Raw genomic sequence first — 25,473 nt, forward strand, 5'->3', positions numbered from 1 at the left:
ATGTATGAAATTTGAGTGGACAGCTATTCAAGAAGGAGCAAGTCCCAGTAACATCTCTCTTGGATGTGACTGGATCACTCTGCTCTGTTTGAATCAGAAAGACAATTTGACAATCTCTGAGAGAAGGAATCAGTCAGTTTACACTCGAAGAGATAATTATCCTTCTCCTCTATCTGCCCTGTGCATTGATAAGAATTTTAAGCAAAGAAAGACTGGCTAATATAAAAGTTACTTCGAAAAGGTTAGCTTATTTCTGTTGCAGTTATTTTCATTTTGATCCTGTTTGGAAGGATTTCTATTGGAAATATATAACTATTTGACAGAGCTCAGTTGCCTTCAATTAAATAAATGTGCTTCACAGTTTTGAACAGGCTTCAAAGATGCAATGCAGTATTAACTCATCAAAGAGATGAAAAGTCCTACGCAGATATAAGTCCAGTAGCTAAACGTAATGAGCAGACAGCATTTGTTATTTCTTATCCCAGGCGCTTTATGAAGTAGATCCCAAAGCTAGGTTACACTCTCTCAAAGGTATGCCCAGGACAGTGCTCCAACATACAAGAGTGAAAATAAAATAGGGTCAGAAGATTAGAAAAGTCCAAAAACATGACACCTGTAGATGATGTCCCAGTGGTGGGGTTGGTGCGGAGAGGGAGGTGGGAGGGGGTGGGTGGGGGTGATGTTGTGGGGTGGTAGCGTATAGATTAGAAAGAAAGAGTGAGGTCCAGAATAAATTAATCTCCGGAAGCCAGTGATGATTTATTAAAGGAAAGTTGTGTTTGATAGGCTTGATAGAATTTTCTAAAGAAGTGACCAATCAGATTGATAAAGGGAATGCAGTAGATGTCATGTGTAAAGATGTTAATAAGGTGTCTCACAAGAGGCATTTTTTAAATATGCAGGGTTATGGTATACGGAGAAATTTGTAAAGATGGAGAGAAAGTTAGGCGGGTTGAATTGAGAACAAAGAACAAAGAGAACAAAGAACAGTACAGCACAGGAACAGGCCATTCGGCCCTCCAAGCCTGCGCCGATCTTGATGTCTGTCTAAACTAAAACCTTCTGCACTTCCAGGGACCGTATCCCTCTATTCCCTTCCTATTCATGTATTTGTCAAGATGCATCTTAAGCGTCGCTATCGGACCTGCTTCCACCACCTCCCCCGGCAGCAAGTTCCAGGCACTCACCACCCTCTGTGTAAAGAACTTGCCTCGCACATCTCTAAAACTTGCCCCTCGCACCTTAAACCTATGTCCCCTAGTAACTGACTCTTCCACCCTGGGAAAAAGCTTCTGACTATCCACTCTGTCCATGCCACTAATAACTTTGTAAACCTCTATCATGTCGCCCCTCCACCTCCGTCGTTCCAGTGAAAACAATCCGAGTTTATCCAACCTCTCCTCATAGCTAATGCCCTCCAGACCAGGCAACATCCTGGTAAACCTCTTCTGTACCCTCTCCAAAGCCTCCACGTCCTTCTAGTAGTGTGGCGACCAGAATTGCACGCAATATTCTAAGTGTGGCCTAACTAAGATTCTGTACAGCTGTGCAGCATGACTTGCCAATTTTTATACTCTATGCCCCGACCGATGAAGGCAAGCATGCCGTATGCCTTCTTGACTACCTTATCTACCTGCGTTGCCACTTTCAGTGACCTGTGGACCTGTACGCCCAGATCTCTCTGCCTGTCAATACTCCTCAGGGTTCTGCCACTTACTGTATACTTCCCACCTGCATTAGACCTTCCAAAATGCATTACCTCACATTTGTCCGGATTAAACTCCATCTGCCATTTCTCCGCCCAAGTCTCCAACCGATCTATATCCTGCTGTATCCTCTGACAATCCTCATCACTATCCACAACTACTCCAACCTTTGTGTCGTCCGCAAACTTACTAATCAGACCAGCTACATTTTCCTCCAAATCATTTATATATACTACAAAGAGTAAAGGTCCCAGCACTGATCCCTGCGGAACACCACTAGTCACAGCCCTCAATTCAGAAAAGCACCCATCCACTGATACACTCTGTCTTCTGTGACAGAGCCAGTTCTGTATCCATCTTTCCAGCTCACCTCTGATCCCGTGTGACTTCACCTTTTGTACCAGTCTGCCATGAGGGACCTTTTCAAAGGCAGATCGGAGGGGTTGGGAGTACCCCAGGGATCAGGGCTGGGTCCACTTTTGCCCTTGGAATATATGGATGATTTGGATTTGTGCACAGGGAATATAACATCGAAATTTGCTGATGTTACTTAAAAAAGAAAGAACTTTGCATTTCTATAGCACCTTTCACAACCCCAAAGCGCTTTACAGCCAATGAAGTATTTTTGATGTGTAGTCACTTGTTGTAATGTCGGAAAGGGCAGATAATTTTCATACAGGAAGAACTCACAAACAGCAATGTAATAAATGTTTGGAAAATAATGAGGAGGACTATAAAAGATTTCAAGAAGACAGACAGGTTAGATCAGGGTCTGCAACCTGCAGCTCCAGAGCAGCACGGGGCTCATTATGGACTCATGTGCTGCTCCTGACCTTGAATGATCAAACCCATTTTGATGGCAATTAAATAGCTTTTTTTGTTTTTTAAACTTTTAACATATTTATGAGAAATCATAATTCAATTCACAACTTGTTGTAAAAACCTTTAAAATGTATTTGCCTTGTTTTTTAGTATTATTTGGTAACAGCATTGCAGCTCTTAAGATATTGCATTTTTGACTACATTTTTTTAAAAGGCTCTTTTTGTTATTAAAGTTGCCGACTGCTGGGTTAGATTGTGCAAAATGGCTGCCCTTTATTTTGTCTTGATAATAAGTCATTGCCTTTCAAAGTAATTCATTGTGTGAAATGCTTTGGAACATGTTTTAAAGACTAAGATTACTTCCTAGGCCCAGGATCTCTACCACTGCAAAGGACAAGAGCAACAATGTCAAGGGAACACCACCACCTTTGAGATCACTTCTCAGTCACACAACAACTTGGCTAGGACACATATCATCCATTCCTTGATCACTGTTGGATCCCTAATGACACCTTCACCACACGGACTGCAGCAGATAAAAGGAGAATGCCCGCCACCATCTTCTCAAGGCAACGAAGGATGGGAATAAATGCTGGCCTTGCCAGTGGCATCAGCATCCCAATAATAAAGAACACAAGCTGATATAAACAATGGGTCATTGTTGTGTAGACTGCCATAACACAAGAACTTGTGAAAATTCTGCTGGATTCAATAAAGACTTTAACACACAAGAGTGGTAATGCAGTGTAGCAATTCTGCTCCTGCATTGGAAATCCAACTTCTTGGACTAATAATCCAGGGAACGTGAGTCCAAATCCCACCATGGGCAGTTTAAGAATTTCAATTCAATTAAAAATCTGGAAGCAAAGAACTGGCATTGGTAAGAGTGATCATGAAGCTGTCAGATTGACGTGAAAATCCAGCCGATTCACTATTGTCCTTTCGGGAAAGAAACCTGCCGTCCTTACCCAGTTTGGGCCTATATATGAGCCCAGTTGCACAGCAAAGAGGTTGACTCTTAACTGCCTTCTGAAGTAACCTAACAAGTCACTCAGTTGTATCAAAACCATTATGAAAAATGTCAAGAATGAATAAACGCAAGTTAATAAGGCCATTAAAAAAGCAAGCAAAGCACAGGAGTTCATTTCTCGAGGAATAGAATTGCATTGCAGAGAAGTTATGTATAAAACTGAGTGAACATTTCTGGTCTCCTTCCATATTGGAGGCACTGGAGAAGGTGCAAAAAGGATTGATAAGGATGATAACAGAACTGAGAGGTTATACCTATCAGGGAAGATTGAACAGGCTGGGGCTTTATTTCTCTAGAAATGAGAAGACTGAGGCTGAAATAATAGAGATCTGTATGATAATAAAAGGCTTTGTTAAGATGTTCCCACTTGTGGGGGTGTCCAGAACTAGAGGTCATAAAAAATGAAAGACTTGCATTTATATAGCACTTTTCATGCCCACCAGACGCCTCAAAGTGCTTTACAGACAAGGACATACTTTTGATGCGCAGTCACTGTTGTAATGTCGGAAATGCAGCAGCCAATTTGTGCACAGCAAGCTCCCACAAACAGCAATGTGATAATGACCAAATAACCTGTTTTTGTGATGTTGATTAAGGAATAGATATTGCCAGGACACCAGGGAGAACTCCCCTGCTCTTCTTTGAAATAGTGGCCATTGGACTTTTACATCCACCTGAGCAGGCAGATGGGGCCTCGATTTAACGTCCCATCCAAAAAATGGCACCGCCAACAGTTCAGCACTCCTTCAGTACTGTACTGGAGTGTTCAGCTTGATCTTTGTGCTCAAGCCCTGGAGTGGGACTTGAACCCAGAACCTTGTAACACAGAGGTGAGCGTGCACCCAACTGAACCACAGCTGACAACGATATATTGATACATCTGATACAAACATAAGATAGTCAAAAATAAATCCAACAGGGAATTCAAGAGAAAATTCTTTAACCAGAGTGGTGAGAATGTGGAACTTGCTTCCTCAAGGAGTAGTTGAGGCAAATAGCAAAGATGCATTTAAAGGGAAGCTGGATAAACACATGAGGGAGATGGGAATAGCAGGATATGTTGAAAGGGTGAGCTAAGGTAAGGTGAGAGGAAACTTATTTGGAGCATAAACCCTGGCATACACCTGTTGGGCCCAATGGCCAGTTATTTTTAATTCATTCATGGGATGTGGGCGTCGCTGGCCAGGCCAGCATTTATTGCCCATCCCTAATTGCCCTTGAGAAGGTGGTGGTGAGCTGCCTTCTTGAACCGCTGCAGTCCATGTGGGGTAGGTACTCCCACAGTGCTGTTAGGAAGGGATGCAGACTCCATTTAATTCTACGTAAAAAAAAAGTTAAAAAGACTCAGTCTTTTACCTTTCTGATAGAATTCATGTCCTCACTGTATGAGGCTGCCATCTGCTGTGCCTTCCCCGCATCAGAGACTAGCTTCATTAGTGTTTGGCGACTGGCCTTGAACTCCAGCTCCTGATTGGCCAATGTTTCCTCCAGCGTCACCATCTTCGTCTCCCATAGAAGGTGCTCCTGGAACAGCTTGGAAGCCTGGATCCAAAGAACATCCACACCATTTATTAAAAACATGAAAGGTACAGCACAGAAACAAGCCCTTCAGGCTCAGAATCTGGAAAGTGTCATCGGCAAAGTATTGAAGCCAGTTGGGACCAGAGACGCCACAACTCATAATGTGTGTGGTCCCATTCAAATTGAGTTATAGCAACAAATGTGAAGTGCCTTGGGACGTTTTACTTTGTTGAAGGTGCGATATAAATACAAGTTGTTGTAAGACAATTAAAATCTGACAAATTACTTTTATTGTGTTTGACCAAGTCTTTGACACACACCATGGCCCCAATATTAGCAGGGGCAGGTTTCCTGATAGGGGCCGGGAGGAGGTGGAATGCGGCAGAGTTAAACTCCACACAGTGCATATATTCTCTGACAGGATCCCCGCACAAAAGGCAGACTGCAGTCCCAAGTAAGGAGCCTACAGCTGCTAGTGAGAGTGTGTTACATTCCTGACCTCAGGGGGTCTTTGGATTTTTTTTTATTCATTCATGGGATGTGAGCGTCGCTGGATAGCCCAGCATTTATTGCCCATCCTTAATTGCCTTTGAGAAGGTGGTGATGAGCTGCCTTCTTGAACCGCTGCAGTCCATGGGGGGAGGTACACCCACAGTGCTGTTAGGAAGGGAGTTCCAGGATTTTGACCCAGCGACAGTGAAGGAATGGCGATATAGTTCCAGGTCAGGATAATGTGTGATTTGGAGGATTGGGAGGGTCTTGGGGGAGGCGTAGGGGGTAGGTGGGGGGCGGGGGGGGGGAATGGAATCCCAATCCCAGGAAGCAGCAGGTAAGCTTGGGGATCCAGGAGGAAGCACTCCTGCTCCTCCTGGCCCAAAGCTGTCATCGCCTCCCTTCAGCTGCCGGGTTTCCTGAAGCTAGAGTTAAATCTGTAAGACCGGTTAAATGTGAGGCAGTGAACCTCATCACATTATTTAAATAGCCAAGTTGCCTCCTGAGAGTGGGCTGGTTGCCCACTCCTTGTCCCTACTTCGGTTAAACCTGCAAGTGGGTGGTTTGCGGCCGGGTTTGACATTTTTAAAACTTTTACATTTCACCCGATCCCAACTCATGCATTTTTGGGGATTAAAATTACCCGCACCTCCCAGCCCCCACGTCTCTAAGCATTAGACAAATGGAGAAATAAAAACAACAACTCAATTTTCCCCCAGATAGAAATGTGACCTTGGTTGGTCGTTTTGGTTCTCAGTTCCTCTACAAATTCACAGAACCATAAAATGGTTACAGCACAGAAAGAGGCCATTCGGCCAGTCGTGTCCATGCCAGCTATCTGCAAGAGTAACTGACCTAGTCCCATTCCCCTGCCTTTTTCCAGTAGGCCTGCATATTTTTTCTCTTCAGATAGCTATGCAGTTTTCTTCTGAAGGCCTCAATTGAATCTGCCTCCACCACACTCTCAGGCAGTGCATTCCAGATCCAAACCTCTCGCTGCGTAAAAAAGTTTTTCCTCATGTCACTGTTGCTTCTTTTACCAATCATCTTAAATCGGTGTTCTCTGGTTCTGGATCCTTCAGCCAATGGGAACAGTTTCACCCTGTCTGCTCTGTCCAGACCCCTCACGATTTTGAACACCTCTATCAAATCTGCTCTCAAGTTTCTCTAAGGAGAACAGCCCTTGCTTCGCCAATCGTTCTATGTAACTGAATTCCCTTATTCCTGGAACCATTCTCGTAAATCTTTTCTGAATTCTATCCAATGCCTTCACGTCTTTCCTAAATTGTGGTGCCCAGAATTGGACCCAACATTCCAGTTGAGGCTGAACCAGGGTATTTTAAAGGTTTATCATAACTTCCTTGCTTTTGTATGCTATGCCCCTATTTGTAAAGCCCAGGGTCTCCCAGCCTTACAACAACTTTCTCAACCTGCCCTGTCACCTTCAATGATTTATGCACATACACCCCCATGTCCTCTGCTCTTACACTGCCTTTAGAATTGTACCTTTTGATTTATATATGCCTCTTGTTATGATCCTGTAGTTTTTTTGGGGAAGAATGCGGTGTGCCTTTAAGGCTAGGAAAAGGAACCATACTGCTTTAAGGCAGCAGGCTCCAGAAGCTCCAAAGAATGCATTTTTGTTGCCCCGGGATACAGCCATTCGGAGACTGCGATTCAAAGGGTGCATTCTCGTTACCTTGGATATAGCCACTCAGACTGAGGATCGAGAGATTCATTTGTTACAATTTAATTTTGAACTGGCTTATAGTGCAAACAGAACAGGAGAAACAGACAGACAGCTGTACGTTAGCACCTGAAAGGAGTGCTCTCAGACCATTTAAACTGAAGGAAGAGAATTTAGTCTGTTTATTTATTATTCTCTCTCAAAATTTTAAAAGGTCAAGCCAAAAAAGAGATCTCTGATAATTTAAAGTGAAGGAAGGGAAGTTACACTGTGACAATCTTTTATCCCTCAAAAATTCTAAAGCCAAATTGATTCATTAAAAAATGTGTTTGCATGTTATTAATTGTTAATACCAAAGGGATCAAGGGATATGGGGGAAAGCGGGAACAGGGTACTGAATTAGACCATCAGCCATGTTCCTTTTTGAATGGCGGAGCAGGCCCAAAGGGCCGAATGGCCTACTCCTGCTCCTATTTTCTATGTTTCCATGTTGAAATTCATCGCTGGAGAAGGAAAGCAACAATTTTGACTTCTGGATTAGACTACGGACTGTTCTACTGTTGAAGAACCTTTTTTCCCCATTGGATAGCTCCAGCAGGTTTGGTTAGCCTCATTCAGGGGTTTGGTTAGCCTCATTCAGGGGTTAATAGATGGTACAATTTGTTTGGGTCTTTCTTTAATTTGGAAAGTTTAAAATGATATGTTAGGTGATTTGTGGAGGGATGGGATTGAATTAACAGTGTGTTTCTCGAACCACAATCAGAATCGTATATTTTGATTGGTAGCTTTGACTGCAGTGGTCAGTCGTAACACTCTCCCCATTCTTCCTATCAAAATGAATCACTTCACACTTTTCTGCATTAAATTTCATCTGTCACTTGTCCACCCATTCCGCCAGCCTGTCTATGTCCTCTTGAAATTGCCAAGGAAAGCTCAAGTTCTTTATGGCTGTCTAGCCATGCACACTGTCCTTGCTGATTCATTACACCATGACAAGTGTTATTGAGATAGTTCCTAGAAAACACCAGATGCCAATTTGTTTACCATCCTGGCCTATTGTCCCACTTCCTATCTCAAGATGTCTTGGCTATCTCCTTTAACAATGTGGCGACAAAAAGTAGTCAGTAGGCACGGATCATACATTCTACACTTTCAGCAGAAGTTAGACAGCATTGTCAGTTAAATTGTACCCTGACACCTTAAACCCCAAACCATCCTGGGAATAAACAACATTAACCATTCCATTATTGCTAGATACTGTGCCAATCCATAATCCATTTACCAGTAAAATGAAAGCAAAAACCTTAATCATGAGATTAAATCAAATCCTAATGCTATGCACTTATGTATGCATGACTAGGGTATCTTATACAAGTTATAATGAATTTCAATTACAGGGATCAAGCGTGTTTACATAGGGTGTACCACAGAGGCAGTGCACAGAATTCCTTGGAATGTTTGATCGCTAATGCTGGAACTATTGGAATAAAATGTTAGAATTCTAGACATTGGTTGCAAAATCATAAAATCTTACAGTACATTAGGAAGCCATTCTGCCCATCGTGACTGTGCCGGCTCTTTGAATCAGCCATTCAATTAGGTCCACTCCCCTATAGCCCGGTAGATTAGTTCCCTTCAAATACATGTCCAATTGCCTTTTGAAAGTTGCTATAGAATCTGATTCCACCACCCTTTCAGGTAGTGTGATCCAGGTCACAACAAGCCTATGTTTAGAAATTTCTCTTCATTTCCCTGAATGGAATTTTGCTACAATTGGTGCCTCCCAAAAGCTGATTAGATAATATTGATGGATTGGAAGCACAAGAATATGGTATAGCTTTATTTGTAAAAGAGGACTTGGCTGCAATTGAGAAGCAGGAAACTGGTCAAGAGGTGGGGGGGATGTGAAATGGTTTGGGAGCCTGGCACTGGCGTATAGTTGTTTCTTGGCTCATGTCAATTTTTATCTGGTTTTGGCCAACTAAACATTGCAAAGCTTGAAAACATTATCTTCATTATCCCTGCTACAATCCATCTCCACTCCATCCCTTTCCCTGGCAACTTTCAGAGGCTGAACTGTCCACACCTTGCTCACCTCGCACTACATAACCGCGCCATCACTAAGGCCTCCTATTTCACCTCCGTAACATCATCCAACTCCATCCCTGCATCAGATCATCTGCTTCTGAAACCCTCATCCATGCCTCTGTTGCCTCTAGACTTGACTATTCCAACGCACTCTTGGCTGGCTCCCACATTCTACCCTGGCCTGGCATATCTCTCACTCTACCGTTATCATCAAGCCAGGTCACCAACCCTGGTTCAATGGAGAGTGTAGGGGGGCATGCCAGGAGCAACATCAGGCATACCTAAAAATGAGGTGCAACCTGGTGAAGTTACAGCACAGGACTACATGCATGCCAAACAGCAAAAGCAGCATGCTAGACAGAGTTAAGTGATCCCAGAATCAACAGTTCAGATCAAAATGCTGCAGTCCTGCCACATCCAGTCATGAACGATGGTGAGCAATTAAACAACTAACCAGAGGAGGAGGTTCCAAAAACATTCCCTTCCTCAATGATGGGGGAGCCCAGCACCGCAGTACAAAAGACAAAGCTGAAGCATTTGCATCCATCTTCAGCCAGAAGTGCCAAGTGGATGATCCATCTCGGCCTCCTCAGGTTCCCAGCATCACAGATGCCAGTCTTCAGACAGTCCGATTTACTCCATATGATATCAAAAAAATGGCTGAAGGCACTGGATACAGCAAAGGCTATGGGCCCTGACAGCATCCCAGCTGCAGTTCCAAAGATTTGTGCTCCAGAACGAGACATGCACTTAACTGAGCTGTTCCAGTACAGCTATAATACTGGCATCTACCTGACAATGCGGAAAATATTGCAAGTATGTCCTGTCCACAAAGACAGGACAAATCCGATCTGGCCAATTACCACCCCATCAGTCTACTCTCGATCATCAGCAAAGTGATGGAAGGCGTTGATGACAGTGCTATCAAGTGGCACATACTCAGCAACAACCTGCTCACTGACGCTCAGTTTGTAATCTACCAGGGCCACTCAGCTCCTGACCTCATGACAGCCTTGGTCCAAACATGGACAAAAGAGCTGAACTCCAGAGGTGAGGTGAGAGTGACCGCTCTTGATACCAAGGCAGCATTTGATCAGCTGTGACATCAAGGAGCCCTAGCAAAACTGGAGTCAATGGGAATCGGGCAAAACTCTCTGCTGGATGGAGTCATACCTAGCACAAAGGAAGATGGTTGTGATTGTTGGAGGTCAATCATCTCAGTCCCAGGACTTAACTGCAGGAGTTCTTCGGGGTAGTGTCCGAGGCCCAACAATCTTCAGCTCCTTCATCAATGACCTTCCCTCCATTATAAAGTCAGAAGTGGGGATGTTTGCTGATGATTGCACAATGTTCAGCACCATTCGTGACTCCTCAGATTCTGAAGCAGCCCGTGTCCATATGCAGCAAGACCTGGACAATATCCAGGATTGGTCTGATAAGTGGCAAGTAACATTTGTGCCACACAAGTGCCAGGCAATGACCATCTCCAACAAAGGAGAATCTAGCCGTCTCCTCTTAACACTCAGTGGCATTGCCATCGCTGAATCCCCCCACTATCAACACCATTGACCAGAAACTGGACCAGCCACATAAATGCTGTGGCTACAAGAGCAGGTCAGAGATTGAGAATTCTGCGGCGAGTAACTCACCTCCTGACTCCCCAGTGCCTGTCCACCATCTACAAGGCACAAGTCAGGAGTGTGATGGAATACTCTCCACTTGCCTGGATGGGTGCAGCTCCAACAACATTCAAGAGGCTCGACACCATCCAGGATAAAGCAGCCCGCTTGACTGGCACCCCATCTACAAACATTCACTCCCTCCACCACCGGCGCACAGTGGCAGCAGTGTGTACCATCTACAAGATGCAATGCAGCAACTCGCCAAGGCTCCTTTGACAACACCTTCTAAACCCACGACCTCTACCACCTACAAGGACAAGGGCAGCAGACGCATGGGAATATCACCACCTCCAGATACCCCTCCAAGCCACACACCATCCTGACTTGGAATTATATCGCCATTCCTTCACCGCCACTGGATCAAAATCCTGGATCTCCCTCTCTAACAGCACTGTTGGTGAACCTATATCACATGGACTGCAGCAGTTCAAGAAGGCAGCTCACTACCACCTTCGCAAGGGCAATTAAGGATGGGCAATAAATGCTGGCATAGCCAGCGATGTGCACATCCCATGAACGAAGAAAAGAAAACCTCCTTAAACCTGAGGTCATGTAAAACTCTGCTGCCTGTACCAAGTCCCATTCACCCATCAGCCCTGTGCTTGCTGAACTATACTGGCTCCTAGTTACATATTCCAGTTTTCAAATCCCTCCATGGCATTACCTCTTCCTATCTCTGTAACCTCCTCTAGCCCCACACTGAGACATCTGCGGTCATCTAATTCTGGCCTCTTGAGCATCTGGATTTTAATCACTGGATCAAATGCAGCCGTGCCTTCAGCTGCCTGTGCCCTAAGTTCTGGAATTTTCTCCTTAAACTTCTCCACCTCTCTTACCTCCTTTAAGATGCCCATTAAAACCTATCGCTCACCTGCCGTCATAGCAACTTATGTGGCTCAGTGTCAAATTTTGTTTGATAATGCTCCTGTGAAGCATTTGGGACATTTTTTACTTCGTTAAAGGTGCTACAGTAATACAAATTTTGTTGTGTGTGTCTGTATCTGTGTGTGTGTGTATGTGTGGTTGTGTGTGTGTGCGTGTGCGTAGATGTGTGTGTGTGTGTGTGTCTGTATCTGTGTGTGTGTGTCTGTGTGGTTGTGTGTGTGTGTGTGTGTGTGTGCGTGTGTGTGTGTGTAGATGTGTGTCTGTCTGTGTTTGTTTGTGTGGCTCTGGGGTGTGCATTTTTAAGTGTGTGTGTGTGTGTAGATGTGTGTGTGTGTCTGTGTGGTTGTGCGTGTGTGTGTCTGCGTGTGTGTGTGTGTAGATGTGTGTCTGTCTGTGTTTGTTTGTGTGGCTCTGGGGTGTGCATTTCTAAGTGTGTGTGTGTGTGTGTGTATCTGCATCTTTGTGTGGGTGTGTGCTTCTGTAAATGTGGGCAGCTGGGCATTCAGGCTTAGCTGTGAGGTTCACGTAGTCGGATAGCTGGAAATACCCTGTCAGTGCAGTCAGGCAGATAGATGACTCCAGGGTGGAGGTGCCAGAGGTCAGGCACAATATCCCGTGTGTCTCCAGCAGATGGAGGGAAGTGCCAGAATGCTGAAGCAATGACCTGGAACGCTGGACTTGTGAAGTTTAAGAAGAAGTGAACTTCCTTACTCCACTCATTGCTGAATTTCCTGCTGCCCTCACCTCTACCATCTTGCTTACAGGAAAGGGTTAAATTACAGGGATGGGCTACACAAACGAGGCTTATTATATTCCCATGAATAATGAAGATTAATGAATGATCGAATGGAGATGATTAAAAGGGTTTGATGGGGTAGATAGAGAGAAGCTATGTCTTCTGGTGAAGGAGTCCAGAACAAAGGGGCATAACCTTAAAATTCAAGCCAGGCCATTCAGGGGTGATGTCAGGAAACACTTCTTCACTGAAAGGATAGTTGGAACTCTCTCCCAAAAAGCTGTTGAGACTGGGGGACAATACAAAATGTCAAGAATGAGAATGATAGATTTTTCTGGGCAAGGGTATCAAGGATATGGAAACAAGGTGGGTAGATAGAGTTAAGATACAGATCAGCCACAATCTAGTTGCATGGCAGAACACGTTCGAGGGGCTGAATGGCCTCCTCCCGTTCCTGTAGGTAAAGACTCTGTCTGAGGCTGCAGTACGTTTATCATTTCACTGCAGTGACTGTCTCACCTTGCTAGTCAGGTAGTCAAGCGGATCACGCTGCCCCTTGGGGTCAATATTCAGGCTGTGGGCGAGTTTCTCGATGCCAGTGGTCAGTCTCCTCTCAATACACACTGCCTTCTGCTCACTCTGCTCTCTCTCTCTCAGGTGCAGCCTGTGTGGGTAATCAGCAACAGTGTCACATTGGCAGGATACACACTGGCACAAGAGACAAGAGTCCACATCCACCTGCCCCTTCCTTCTCAAACTACAGTGTTCCAATTCTTATCCCATGCAGCAATCCTACTGATTCCCAGAAACCCTGGACACAATATTAAACCCCTCATGACTGTCAGGAGAGAGTCTGGGGGAAGGAGAAAAGGCTTAAAAGAAGTTAATCAGGCTCCCACATGGCTCAGGTAGCACAGCAATGAAAGGGATGTGGGACCTGCCAGCTCCAGAGGGTAATTGTCTTTTCCAGCACTCCAAGTGGAGCAGGTGTTCTCCCACACCTACCGAGCCCCTCACGCAAAGGTCTGGCCTCCTCCTCTGCCGATTGTGGACTCTCTCTCTCCCCACTCCAGCCCCCATCTCACACTCCTTCCTGATTGCCAAGAAACGTCCCTAAAGGTCCCCGGAATGGAGCCTTCTGCCGCAGTTTCCAAGCTCGCCGGCTCATGGATGGGAAATGGAGGAAAGAAATTATAATAAAATCCTGCCATTACATTTGGCCGGTCCTCTGTGCACCCTCCCCACACCCCCATGAGAGTCAGCACCTTCAGGAGAGGAGAGGACCCGTACCCCCATTAGAGTCAGCACCTTCAGGAAAGGAGGGGACCCGTACCCCAGTGAGAGTCAGCACCTTCAGGAGAGGAGGGGACCCATACCCCAGTGAGAGTCAGCACTTTCAGGAGAGGAGGGGACCCGTACCCCACTGAGAGTCAGCACCTTCACGAGAGGAGGGGGACCCGTATCCCAGTGAGAGTCAGCACTTTCAGGAGAGGAGGGGACCCATACCCCAGTGAGAGTCAGAACCTTCAGGAGAGGAGGGGACCCACATCCCAGTGAGAGTCAGCACTTTCAGGAGAGGAGGGGACCTGTACCCCAGTGAGAGTCAGCACCTTCAGGAGAGGAGGGGACCCGTACCCCAGTGAGAGTCAGCACTTTCAGGAGAGGAGGGGACCCGTACCCCAGTGAGAGTCAGCACTTTCAGGAGAGGAGGGGACCCGTACCCCAGTGAGAGTCAGCACCTTCAGGAGAGGAGGGGACCCGTACCCCAGTGAGAGTCAGCACCTTCAGGAGAGGAGGGGATCCGTACCCCAATGAGAGTCAGCACCTTCAGGAGAGGAGGGGACCCGTACCCCAGTGAGAGTCAGCACTTTCAGGAGAGGAGGGGACCCGCACCCCAGTGAGAGTCAGCACTTTCAGGAGAGGAGGGGACCCGTACCCCAGTGAGAGTCAGCACCTTCAGGAGAGGAGGGGACCCGCACCCCAGTGAGAGTCAGCACCTTCAGGAGAGGAGGGGACCTGTACCCCAGTGAGAGACAGCACCTTCAGGAGAGGAGGGGACCCGTACCCCAGTGAGAGTCAGCACCTTCAGGAGAGGAGGGGACCCGTACCCCAGTGAGAGTCAGCACCTTCAGGAGTGAATAAATTTGAAATTCCTTTGACCTTCGGTGTGTACCTGAGTCGTTCCTCCAGTTCGGATATTCTCTCTCTCAGCTCCTGGTTCTCGCCCTGCAGGCTGCGGATGCTGCAGTTTTCCTGGGTCTTCACACTCGCCACAGTGTCTGACAATTCCTGGGTGTGTCTCATGCGATCATTCAGAGACTGGATGAGCGAGGCTTGTCGAGCATTGTTCTCCTTGTACCTCTCCAGCTCTCCCTTCAGTTGCAGCAATGAAACCTCTTTGGCTGACAGCCTATCTCGAAGCTCCGTGACCTGCACCGAACATTGAATAGGAGTCAACACCGGCCCGACAGTCATCCGGTATCCTATATTACAGCTGACCTTATACTTTACAACATACTTCATTGGCTGTGAAGCACAACTAGAGTATTGTGTCCCGTTCTGGTCACCACACTTTAGGAACGTTGTGAGGGTCCTTGAGAGGGTGCAGAGGAGATTAACCAGAATGTTTCCAGGGATGGGGGATTTTAGTTACAAGATTAGGTTGGAGAAGCTGGGGTTGTTTTCCTTGGAGCAAAGGAGATTGAGAGGAGATTTGATAGAGGTGTACGAGATTATGACAGGTTTCGATAAGGTAGACAAAGAAAAGCTGTTCCCATTAGCTGATGGTTACAAGGACTACAGGACACAGATTGAAGGTTTTGGGTGAGAGATGCAGAGGGGGATGGGAGGAAGAACGTTTTTAGGCAGTGAGTGGCAATGACCTGGAATTTGCTGCTTACGAAGATGGTGGAAGCGGAGACAATGAATGATTGCAAAAGGAAGCTGGATGAGCACTTGAGGGAAAGAAACTTGCAGGGCTACGGGATAGAATGTGGGACTGGGACTGACAGGCTCTACGGAGAGCCAGCATAGACTCGATGGGCTGAATGGCCTCATTCTCTGCCTTGATGACTCTACAACTTTGGGACTTCCAGAGGTCGTGCAAGGGAGTAAAGAAAGGCAAGTTCTTATTTTTGTAAATTTCAAAGGGGGAAGGATCCTGTACCCCAGTGAGAGTCAGCACCTTCAGGAGAGGAGGGGACCCGTACTCCAGTGAGAGTCAGCACCTTTAGGAGAGGAGGGGACCCGTACCCCAGTGAGAGTCAGCACCTTCAGGAGAGGAGTGGACCCGTACCCCAGTGAGAGTCAGCACCTTCAGGAGAGGAAGGGACCCGTACCCCAGTGAGAGTCAGCACCTTCAGGAGAGGAGGGGACCCGTACCCCAGTGAGAGTCAGCACCTTCAGGAGAGGAGGGGATCCGTACCCCAGTGAGAGTCAGCACCTTCAGGAGAGGAGGGGACCCGTACCCCAGTGAGAGTGAGCACCTTCAGGAGAGGAGGGGACCTGTACCCCAGTGAGAGTCGGCACCTTCAGAAGAGGAGGGGACCCATACCCCAGTGAGAGTCAGCAACTTCGGGAGAGGAGGGGACCCGTACCCCAGTGAGAGTCAGCACCTTCAGGAGAGGAGGGGATCTGTACCCCAGTGAGAGTCAGCACCTTCAGGAGAGGAGGGGATCCGTACCCCAGTGAGAGTCAGCACCTTCAGGAGAGGAGGGGACCTGTACCCCAGTGAGAGTCAGCACCTTCAGAAGAGGAGGGGACCCGTACCCCAGTGAGAGTCAGCACCTTCAGGAGAGGAGGGGACCTGTACCCCAGTGACAGTGAGCACCTTCAGGAGAGGAGGGGACCTGTACCCCAGTGAGAGTCGGCACCTTCAGAAGAGGAGGGGACCCATACCCCAGTGAGAGTCAGCAACTTCGGGAGAGGAGGGGACCCGTACCCCAGTGAGAGTCAGCACCTTCAGGAGAGGAGGGGACCTGTACCCCAGTGAGAGTCAGCACCTTCAGGAGAGGAGGGGACCCGTACCCCACTGAGAGTCAGCACCTTCACGAGAGGAGGGGACCAGTACCCCACTGAGAGTCAGCACCTTCAGAAGAGGAGGGGACCCATACCCCAGTGAAAGTCAGCAACTTCAGGAGAGGAGGGGACCCGTACCCCAGTGAGAGTCAGCACCTTCAGGAGAGGAGGGGACCCGTACCCCAGTGAGAGTCAGCACCTTCACGAGAGGAGGGGACCCGTACCCCACTGAGAGTCAGCACCTTCACGAGTGGAGGGGACTGGAAAAAGAAGGGAAGGGAAGGGAAATGAGATGATCTCCCCTGTAGGATTACTCTTCCCTCTGAGCCTTAACTGCTGTTTTATTCTAAATCGAATAGAACAATGCAGGGAATGCTGTAAGGTTCCTGATAGTGTCTGCCAGTGTGCTTCAGCTTCTATTTGAAATTTCAGATTCTGTTGCAGAGTTGGTATCAAAAATATTGGTGCTCGATTGATTCAGTCAATGTACACAGTGGATATGAGCCAAGGGAGGCCTCTCTCTCCACTGCAGCCTCTCCAGTCCAAGCTTTGTCTGTATTAAAAACAGAAAGTGCTGGAAATACACAGCTGGTCAGGCAGCATCTGTGGAGAGAGAAACAGGGTTAACGTTTCAGGTGCGTAACCTTGCATCAGGACTGGCGACGTTTCGCTGGCACTCCACTCTGCTGGTGTTCTGTGCAAGACAGCAACAGGCAATAAAGAACTCAATGTAAGGCTGGGACAGTGATCCTGTTTGACTGCAATCAGCTAGAGGTTTGCACCCTCTCCTTATAGCCGGACAGAAACTCGTTCAGAAAGAAACGTTTAGTCAACCGTGTTCAGTGTTGTGGAAACTTTACTCTGCATCTTACCCAGGCTGTACCTGCCGTCGGAGTTTTTTGATGGGACACTGTAGAAGAAGCTTTGCTCTGTATCAGAATGTTTCTGTCAATGATGGTGCGATTAAAATCAGGATGTGCAACAGGCCAGCTTTGGAGAAGTGCAGGGATCTCGTCGGGTTGTTGGGTTGGAGCAAGTTACAGAGATAGGAAGGGGGTAAGGTCATGGAGGGATTTGAACATTTTAAAATCAGCTGTTGCCAGATCAGGAGGCAATATGCTGAGCACAGAGGTGATGGATGAATGGGACTTGGCGGGAGTGTTTTATGATGATACTGGATGTGTTCCATTCTGCAGCATTGCTATTCCTAACCTTGATTAAATGCAATATTCAGCAAGAAAATATAATATGTTAAGTAAAACATGTTTCCTCTCAACCACAAAAGCAGTACAACTAAACCATGGAGACACAGAGAATGTGAAGGGACAGAGAGAGTTTGTTACCTCATTCTCCGAATCCTTGTACTTTACCAGCAGAGCAGTGTACTCAGAGTGTAGCGTATCCACTGACTGGCCATAGTACGGCAGCGGGTCTCTGGGGGGAGATGCCCCCAGCACAGGAGGGACAAAGGTCACCTGCAAGAGATGCGGTTCTCATCAGTGACTGGTCAGTCAGCTGCAGTGTGTCAATATAAATGTGTCAGCAAACTTTCACCTGCACTAAACCAAGTTACCAATTATGTTACCTTCAAAAGCTCACCAGTTCAGATCGCTTTGCAGACGTGCATATACTGACTGAAAGGTGCGCTACACCACAATCATTTATTATTCTAACCCACTCACCCTCACCACTGGTTCAAGTATCTGAACCATTACTGAAGCACCCGAAAAGCCTCCCCAAAGGTTGGAATTCACCAATATGCCTCGTTCGCACGCCAGAAATTTGAGTTCAGAATCCAGGCTGACTCTCCCAGTGCAGTACTGAGGGACTGCTGCACTGTCAGAGGTGCTGTCTTTTGGATGAGACATTAAACCGAGGCACTGTGTACCCTCTCAGGTGGACGTAAAAGATCCCACGGCACTATTCGAAGAAGAGCAGGGGAGTTCTCCCCAGTGCCCTGGCCAATATTTATCCCTCAGTGAACATCACTATTTGATCATTATCACATTGCCTCTGTGGGAGCTTGCTGTGCACAGATTGGCTGCTGTGTTTCCTACATTACAACAGTGACGACACTTCGAAAAGTACTTCACTTGCTGGAAAGTGCTTTGGGATATCCTGAGGCTGCTCACCATCTCAAGGGCAAGTACGGATGGGCAATAAATGCTGCCTTTGCCAGCGACAGTCACATCCCATGAAGGAGTAAATTAAAAAAAGGAAAGGCGCTCCAGAAATGCAAGTCTTTTTTGTGTTACTTTTGATTGCATCAGAACTGAAACATCATGAACACCTATTGACATTGGTCACATGGTGGCCCTCCAGTTTAAGCACTGCCACAGAGATCTCAATAGTCACATGGCACCTTGCACTATGGGGAAACTGGCCCATGTGTTGAGGCAAAAGGGGAGGTACACTGAAGATCAGAGTTAGGGGACTGAAGGGTGCAAGAAGAAGTCACTTATTTATTTAGAGATACAGCACTGAAACAGGCCCTTCGGCCCACCGAGTCTGTGCCGACCAACAACCACCCATTTATACTAACCCTACAGTAATCCCATATTCCCTACCACCTACCTACACTAGGGGCAATTTACTATGGCCAATTTACCTATCACCTGCAAGTCTTTGGCAGTGGGAGGAAACCGGAGCACCCGGAGAAAAACCACCCGGTCACAGGGCGATTTTGCAAACTCTGCACAGGCAGTACCCAGAACTGAACCCGGGTCCCTGGAGATGTGAGGCTGCGGTGCTAATCACTGCGCCGCTGTGCCGCCCCATGCACCACTGTGCCGGGAGGCAGGGAGCCAGATTACTGCCTGTGTTTGTCTGAAGAGGTAAGTGAATGGGTAAATGGGCTGAGATATAAAGATTTTAAAATTGGTAATTTTACACCCAACATTTAAAGAAATCTTTGCAAACTGCAAGAAGCCAGCCACACTTTGATTAGCTTCCCAAAACTTTCTCTCACAACTCCTGAGAGGAATGAGGATCTGTCTTGACATTAACAGTGCACAAATTCATGACGTGAAAGACAGGGAGACAGACACAAAAACAAAGAAAGAAATAGTGATCCAAAATGTGAGAGAAAGAGAGAGCAGAGTGAAAGAGATAGAGCAAGGTAGAGAGAGATAGAGATAGAGTGAGAGATGGAGAGAGACAGAGAGACTGACAGAGAGAGAGAGAAGGACAGAAAAAACGAGAAAATACAGAGCAAGGAGACAGAAATCCAGACTGATCAAGAGAGACAGAGAAACTGTGTTTGATGGGACAGAGCTTTACTCTGTATCTAACCCCATTTTTCTTCTTTTCTTTTGACAGTGTAGAGGGAGCTTTAATCTGTATCTAATCCTGTGCCGTCTTCGCTGCCTCCGGAGAATACTTGGCATCAGGTGGCAGGACCGTATCTCCAACACAGAAGTCCTCCAGGCGACCAACATCCCCAGCTTATACACACTACTGAGTCAGCGGCGCTTGAGATGGCTTGGCCATGTGATCCGCATGGAAGATGGCAGGATCCCCAAAGACACATTGTACAGCGAGCTCGCCACTGGTATCAGACCCACCGGCCATCCATGTCTCCGCTTTAAAGACGTCTGCAAACGCGACATGAAATCCTGTGACATTGATAACAGGTCGTGGGAGTCAGTTGCCAGCGTTCGCCAGAGTTGGTGGGCAGCCATAAAGACAGGGCTAAAGTGTGGCGAGTCGAAGAGACTTAGCAGTTGGCAGGAAAAAAGACAGAGGCGCAAGGGGAGAGCCAACTGTGTAACAGCCCCGACAAACAAATTTCTCTGCAGCACCTGTGGAAGAGCCTGTCACTCTAGAATTGGCCTTTATAGCCACTGCTCCACACATCACTGACCACCTCCAGGCACTTACCCATTGTCTCTCGAGATAAGGAGGCCAAAGAAGAAGAAGAATCCTGTGCCGTACCTGCCCTGGGAGTGTTTGATGGGATAGTGTAGAGGGAACTTTATTCTGCATCTAACCCCGTGCTGAACCTGCCCTGGGGGGTGTTTAATGGGACAGTGTAGAGGGAGCTTTACTGTGTATTTAACCCCGTGCTGTATCTGGCCTGGGAGTGTTTGATGGGATAGTGTAGAGGGAACTTTATTCTGTATCTAACCCCGTGCTGAACCTGCCCTGGGGGGTGTTTAATGGGACAGTGTAGAGGGAGCTTTACTCTATCTAACCTTGTGTTTTATCTGCCCTAGGAATGTTTAACAGGACAGTGTGGAAAAGTGCAATTTTAACAAAATATAATGAAAAATGATTAGCATCAGGTGAGCAGAGTATGGACCCTCTAAATCTGGAAAATTTAGCCTGGAGAGAAAGTGAAGCAATTTGTATAAGTGCTGTGTTAAGAGCGCAATGATGCACTTCATGTTGAGTCTGCTACATGTGTGGATCTACTTATGATGAAACAGTGTCTCCTGGTGGTTAAAGTGGAAAACAACTGCTCAAATTTGGGATTTCAGCTGAAATTTCACCCTTCCTGTTTCTGATCTACCCACTATTACAGATGTCTCCCAGTTTTACTCTCATTTTCCCTTGTTTTTGCTTGTGAACAGCAGCTGTTCATCTTTCTGCAATTTCAACCTCCTCCAGACACATCTTTTGTTTCTTTGATTGTCCCATTACCACTCCCTTTGGCCCTACACCACCAACTCTTTTGTCATTTAATCTTGTCTGTTTTACACCCTATCACAGACCTTTCCCTTTGTTCTTATTCTACCCTCCCCCATTTTCCTTGCTTAAGAGCTATTACATTTCTAACTTTTCTCAGTTCTGATGAAAGGTCACTGACCTGAAGCAGTAACTCTGCTTCTCTCTCCACAGATGCTGCCATCCCTGCCGAGCATTTCATAGAATCATACAGCGGCACAGAAGGAGGCCATTCGACCCATCATATCTGTGTTAACTCTCTGTAAGAGTAATTCAGCTTGTCCCACACCCCTGCCTTTTCCCTGTAGCCCTGCAATCTTTTTTCTCTTCCAGTGTTTACCCAATTCCATTTTGAAAGCCATGATTGAATCTGTCTCTAACACGCTCTCAGGCAGTGCATTCCAGATCCTAACCCGTCACTGTGTAAAAAGGTTTTTCCTCATGTCGCCTTTGGTTCTTTTGCTAATCACTTTAAATCAGTGTCGTCCGGTTCTTGACCCTTCCAATGGGAACAGTTTCTCTCTATCTACTCTGTCCAGACACCTCATGATTTTGAAAACTTCTATCAAATCTCCTCTCAACCCTCTTTAAGGATAGGCAAAGAATCGATGGAAAAGGAGGTGGGGTATCTATGATTTCCAACATTTTCTGCCTTAATGCTCAAAATTGGGGTCCATTTTAGTCCAGCTTGTCTGTTTTTGCTTTAAACTGCATTGCATTCCAGCTATCTCTTCAAGTTTGCATTTGCCTCCAGCCAGGGAAAACGTGTTCTAATCATACAGAATGAGCAGTGGATCCCTGAGGCACATTCTTAGGAACTGTGTTAGATCAGGTGAGAATCTCTCAGCTGGCATTTACATTCAACGGAATTCATCGTAGGAATTCCCTTTATGGGTAGTTTATTCACAGCAAGCTGTTCCACTTACGGAAACAAGAGAGGCTGGACTTAATGGGGAGCACAGCAATAGCAGGAACTCTTTTCATAGAATCATAGAATGGTTACAGCACAGAAGGAGGCTAATCAGCCCATTGTGTCTATGCTGGCTCTCTGCAAGAGCAAATCAGCTACTCCCACTCCCCTGTCTTTTCCCTGTCGCCCTGAAAATTTATCTCTTCAGATAATTATCCAATTATTCCAGATCCTAACTACTTGCTGCGTATCTAAAATTTTTCCTCATGTCACCTTTGGTTCCTTTGCCATTCAAATTAATTGGTGTCTTCTGGTTCTCAACCCTTCCATTAATGGGAACAGTTTTCTCCCTATCCACTTTGTCCAGACCCCTCATGATTTTGAACACCTCTATCATATCTCCTCTCAACCTAGTCTTCTAAGAAGGACAGCCCTAGCTTCGCTAATCTATCCATGTGACTGAATTCCTTCATTCCTAAAATTATTCTCGTGAATCTTTTCTGCACCTTCTCCAATGCCTTCACATCCTTCCTAAAGTGTAGTGCCCAAAATTGGAAACAATACTCCAGTTGAGGCTGAACCAGTGTTTTGAAAAGGTTCACTATAACTTCCTTGCTTTTGTACTCTATGCCTCTCTTTATAAAGCCCAGGATCTCGAATGCCTTATTAGCCACTTCCTCAACTCACCCTGCAACTTTCAACAATTTGTGCACATATACCCCCAGGTCCCTCTGCTCTTGAACCCCTTTTAGAATTGTACCCTTTATTTTTTATTACCTCTCCTTGTTCTTCCTAACAAAATATATCACTTCACACTTCCCTGCACTAAATTTCATCTGCCTGGTGGTATTGCACTGTTGATCAAGGAGTCAATTACTGCAAATAAGGAGGGATGATATCTTAGAAGGTTCCTCAAATGAGGCCATATGGGTAGAACTTTAAAAAAAAGGGGGCAATCACTTGGTTGGGAGTGTACTACAGGCCTCCAAACAGGAAGTAATAAAGGAGCAAATATGTAGGCAAATCTCAGAGAGGTGTAAAAATAATAAGGTAATAATAGTAGGGAATTTCAACTTCCCCAATATCAACTGGGATAGTCTTAGTGCAAAAGGCTTAAAGGGGGCGGAATTCTTAAAATGCATACAGGAGAGCTTTTTGAGCCAGTATGTAGAAAGTCCTACTAGAGAAGGGGCAGTACTGGACCTAATCCTCGGGAATGAAGCTGGACAAGTGGTGGGAGTGTCAGTGGGGGAGCATTTCGGGGATAGTGACCATAACGCTGTAAGATTTAAGGTAGTTATGGAAAAGAACAAAGATGGACTGGAAATAAAGGTACTGAATTGGGGGAAGGCCGATTTCAATATGATAAAATAGGATCTGGCCAAAGTGGACTGGGAGCAGCTACTTGTAGGAAAGTCCAGTGGGAGTCATTCAAAGAGGAAATAGTGAGAGTTCAGAGCCAACATGTACCCGTTAAGGTGAAGGGAACCCTGGATGTCAAGTGATAGAGGATTGGATCAGGAAAAAAAAAGGAGGCTTATGGCAGATTCAGAGTGCTGAAAACAGCAGAGGCCCTAGAGGAATATAGAAAGTGTAGGGGGGTACTTAAAAAAGTAATTAGGAGAGCGACGAAGGGGCATGAAAAAACACTGGCAGGCAAGATAAAGGATTGAATTTTGATTGAATTTTTCGAGGCAGTGACTAGATATGTCGATGAGGGTAAAGCAGTTGATGTAGTCTACATGGACTTCAGTAAGGCTTTGATAACTTCCCGCATGGGAGATTGGTTAAGAAGGTAAGAGCCCATGGGATCCAGTGCAATTTGGCAAATTGGATCCAAAATTGGCTTAGTGGCAGGAGGCAGAGGGTGATGGTCGAGGTTTGTTTTTGTGAGTGGAAGCCTGTGACCAGTGCTGTACCACAGGAATTGGTGCTGGGACCCTTGCTGTTTGTAGTGTACATTAATGATTTAGACGTGAATATAGGAGGTATGATCAGTAAGTTCGCAGATGACACATAATTTGCTGGTGTCGTAAATAGTGAGGAGGAAAGCCTTAAATTACAGGCGGATATAGATGGGCTGGTAAGGTGGGCGGAGCAGTGGCAAATGGAATTTAATCCTGGGAATTGTGAGGTGATGCATTTTGGGAGGACTAACAAGGCAAGGGAACATACAATGGATGGTAGGACACGAGGAAGTACAGAAGGTCAGAGGAACCTTGGTCTACTTGTCCATAGATCACTGAAGGCAGCAGCACAGGTAGATAAGGTGGTTAGGAAGACATATGGGATACTTGCTTTTATTAGCCGAGGCATAGAATATAAGAGCAGGGAGGTTATGATGGAGCTATATAAAACGCAAGTTAGGCCACTGCTGGAGTACTGTGTACAGTTCTGGTCACCACACTATAGAAAGGATGTGATTGCACTGGAGAGGGTGCAGAGGAGATTCACCAGGATGTTGCCTGGGCTGGAGCATTTCAGCTATGAAGAGAAATTGAAACGGCTAGGGTTGTTTTCCTTGGAGCAGGGAAGGCTGAGGGGGGATATGATTGAGGTATACAAAATTATGAGGGGCATTGATAGGTTAGATAGGAAGAAACTTTTTCCCTTAGCGGAGGGGTTAATAACCAGAGGGCATAGAAGGTAAGGGGCAGGAGGTTTAGAGGGGATTTGAGGAAAAATGTTTTCGCCCAGAGGGTGGTTGGAATCTGGAACACACTGCCTGAAGAGGTGGTAGAGGCAGGAACCCTCACAACATTCAAGAAGTATTTAGATGAGCACTTGAAATGCCGTAGCATACAAGGCTACGGGCCAAGTGCTGGAAAATGGGATTAGAATAGTTCGGTGCTTGATGGCCTGCACAGACACGATGGGCCGAAGGGCCTGTTTCTGTGCTGTATAACTCTATGACTCTATGACTAGGTGTCCGTCCATTCCACCAACCTCTCTATGTCCTATTGAAGTCTATCACCATCCTCCTCACAGTTCACAATACTTCCAAGGTTTGTGCCATCAGCAAGTTTTGAAATTGTGCCCTGTACACCCAAGTCTAGGTCATTACTGTAGATCAAGAAAAACATTCGTCTTAGTACCTGGGGAACCCCACTATATAATAAAAACAAAATACTGCGGATGCTGGAAATCTGAAATAAAAACAAGAAATGCTGGAACCACTCAGCAGGTCTGGCAGCATCTATGGAAAGAGAAACAGAGTTAACGTTTCGGGTCA

General features: G+C 46.3%; 1 protein-coding gene across 1 annotated transcript in view; it reads right to left on the bottom strand.

Annotated features, from left to right (window-relative positions):
* LOC137374042 (coiled-coil domain-containing protein 170-like) overlaps positions 1-25,473 on the bottom strand; it is a 94,623-nt gene that overhangs the window by 53,830 nt on the left and 15,320 nt on the right. Inside the window, exons 4-7 of the mRNA XM_068039825.1 lie at positions 18,010-18,141; positions 14,823-15,079; positions 13,169-13,313; positions 4,915-5,100 (exon numbers count right to left, since the gene is read on the bottom strand). Coding sequence (XP_067895926.1) covers positions 4,915-5,100; positions 13,169-13,313; positions 14,823-15,079; positions 18,010-18,141 — 720 coding nt within the window. The remainder of the gene's footprint in view (positions 1-4,914; positions 5,101-13,168; positions 13,314-14,822; positions 15,080-18,009; positions 18,142-25,473) is intronic.

The sequence above is a fragment of the Heterodontus francisci genome, chromosome 9, assembly GCF_036365525.1.
Source record: "Heterodontus francisci isolate sHetFra1 chromosome 9, sHetFra1.hap1, whole genome shotgun sequence".
Lineage (NCBI taxonomy): Eukaryota > Metazoa > Chordata > Chondrichthyes > Heterodontiformes > Heterodontidae > Heterodontus > Heterodontus francisci.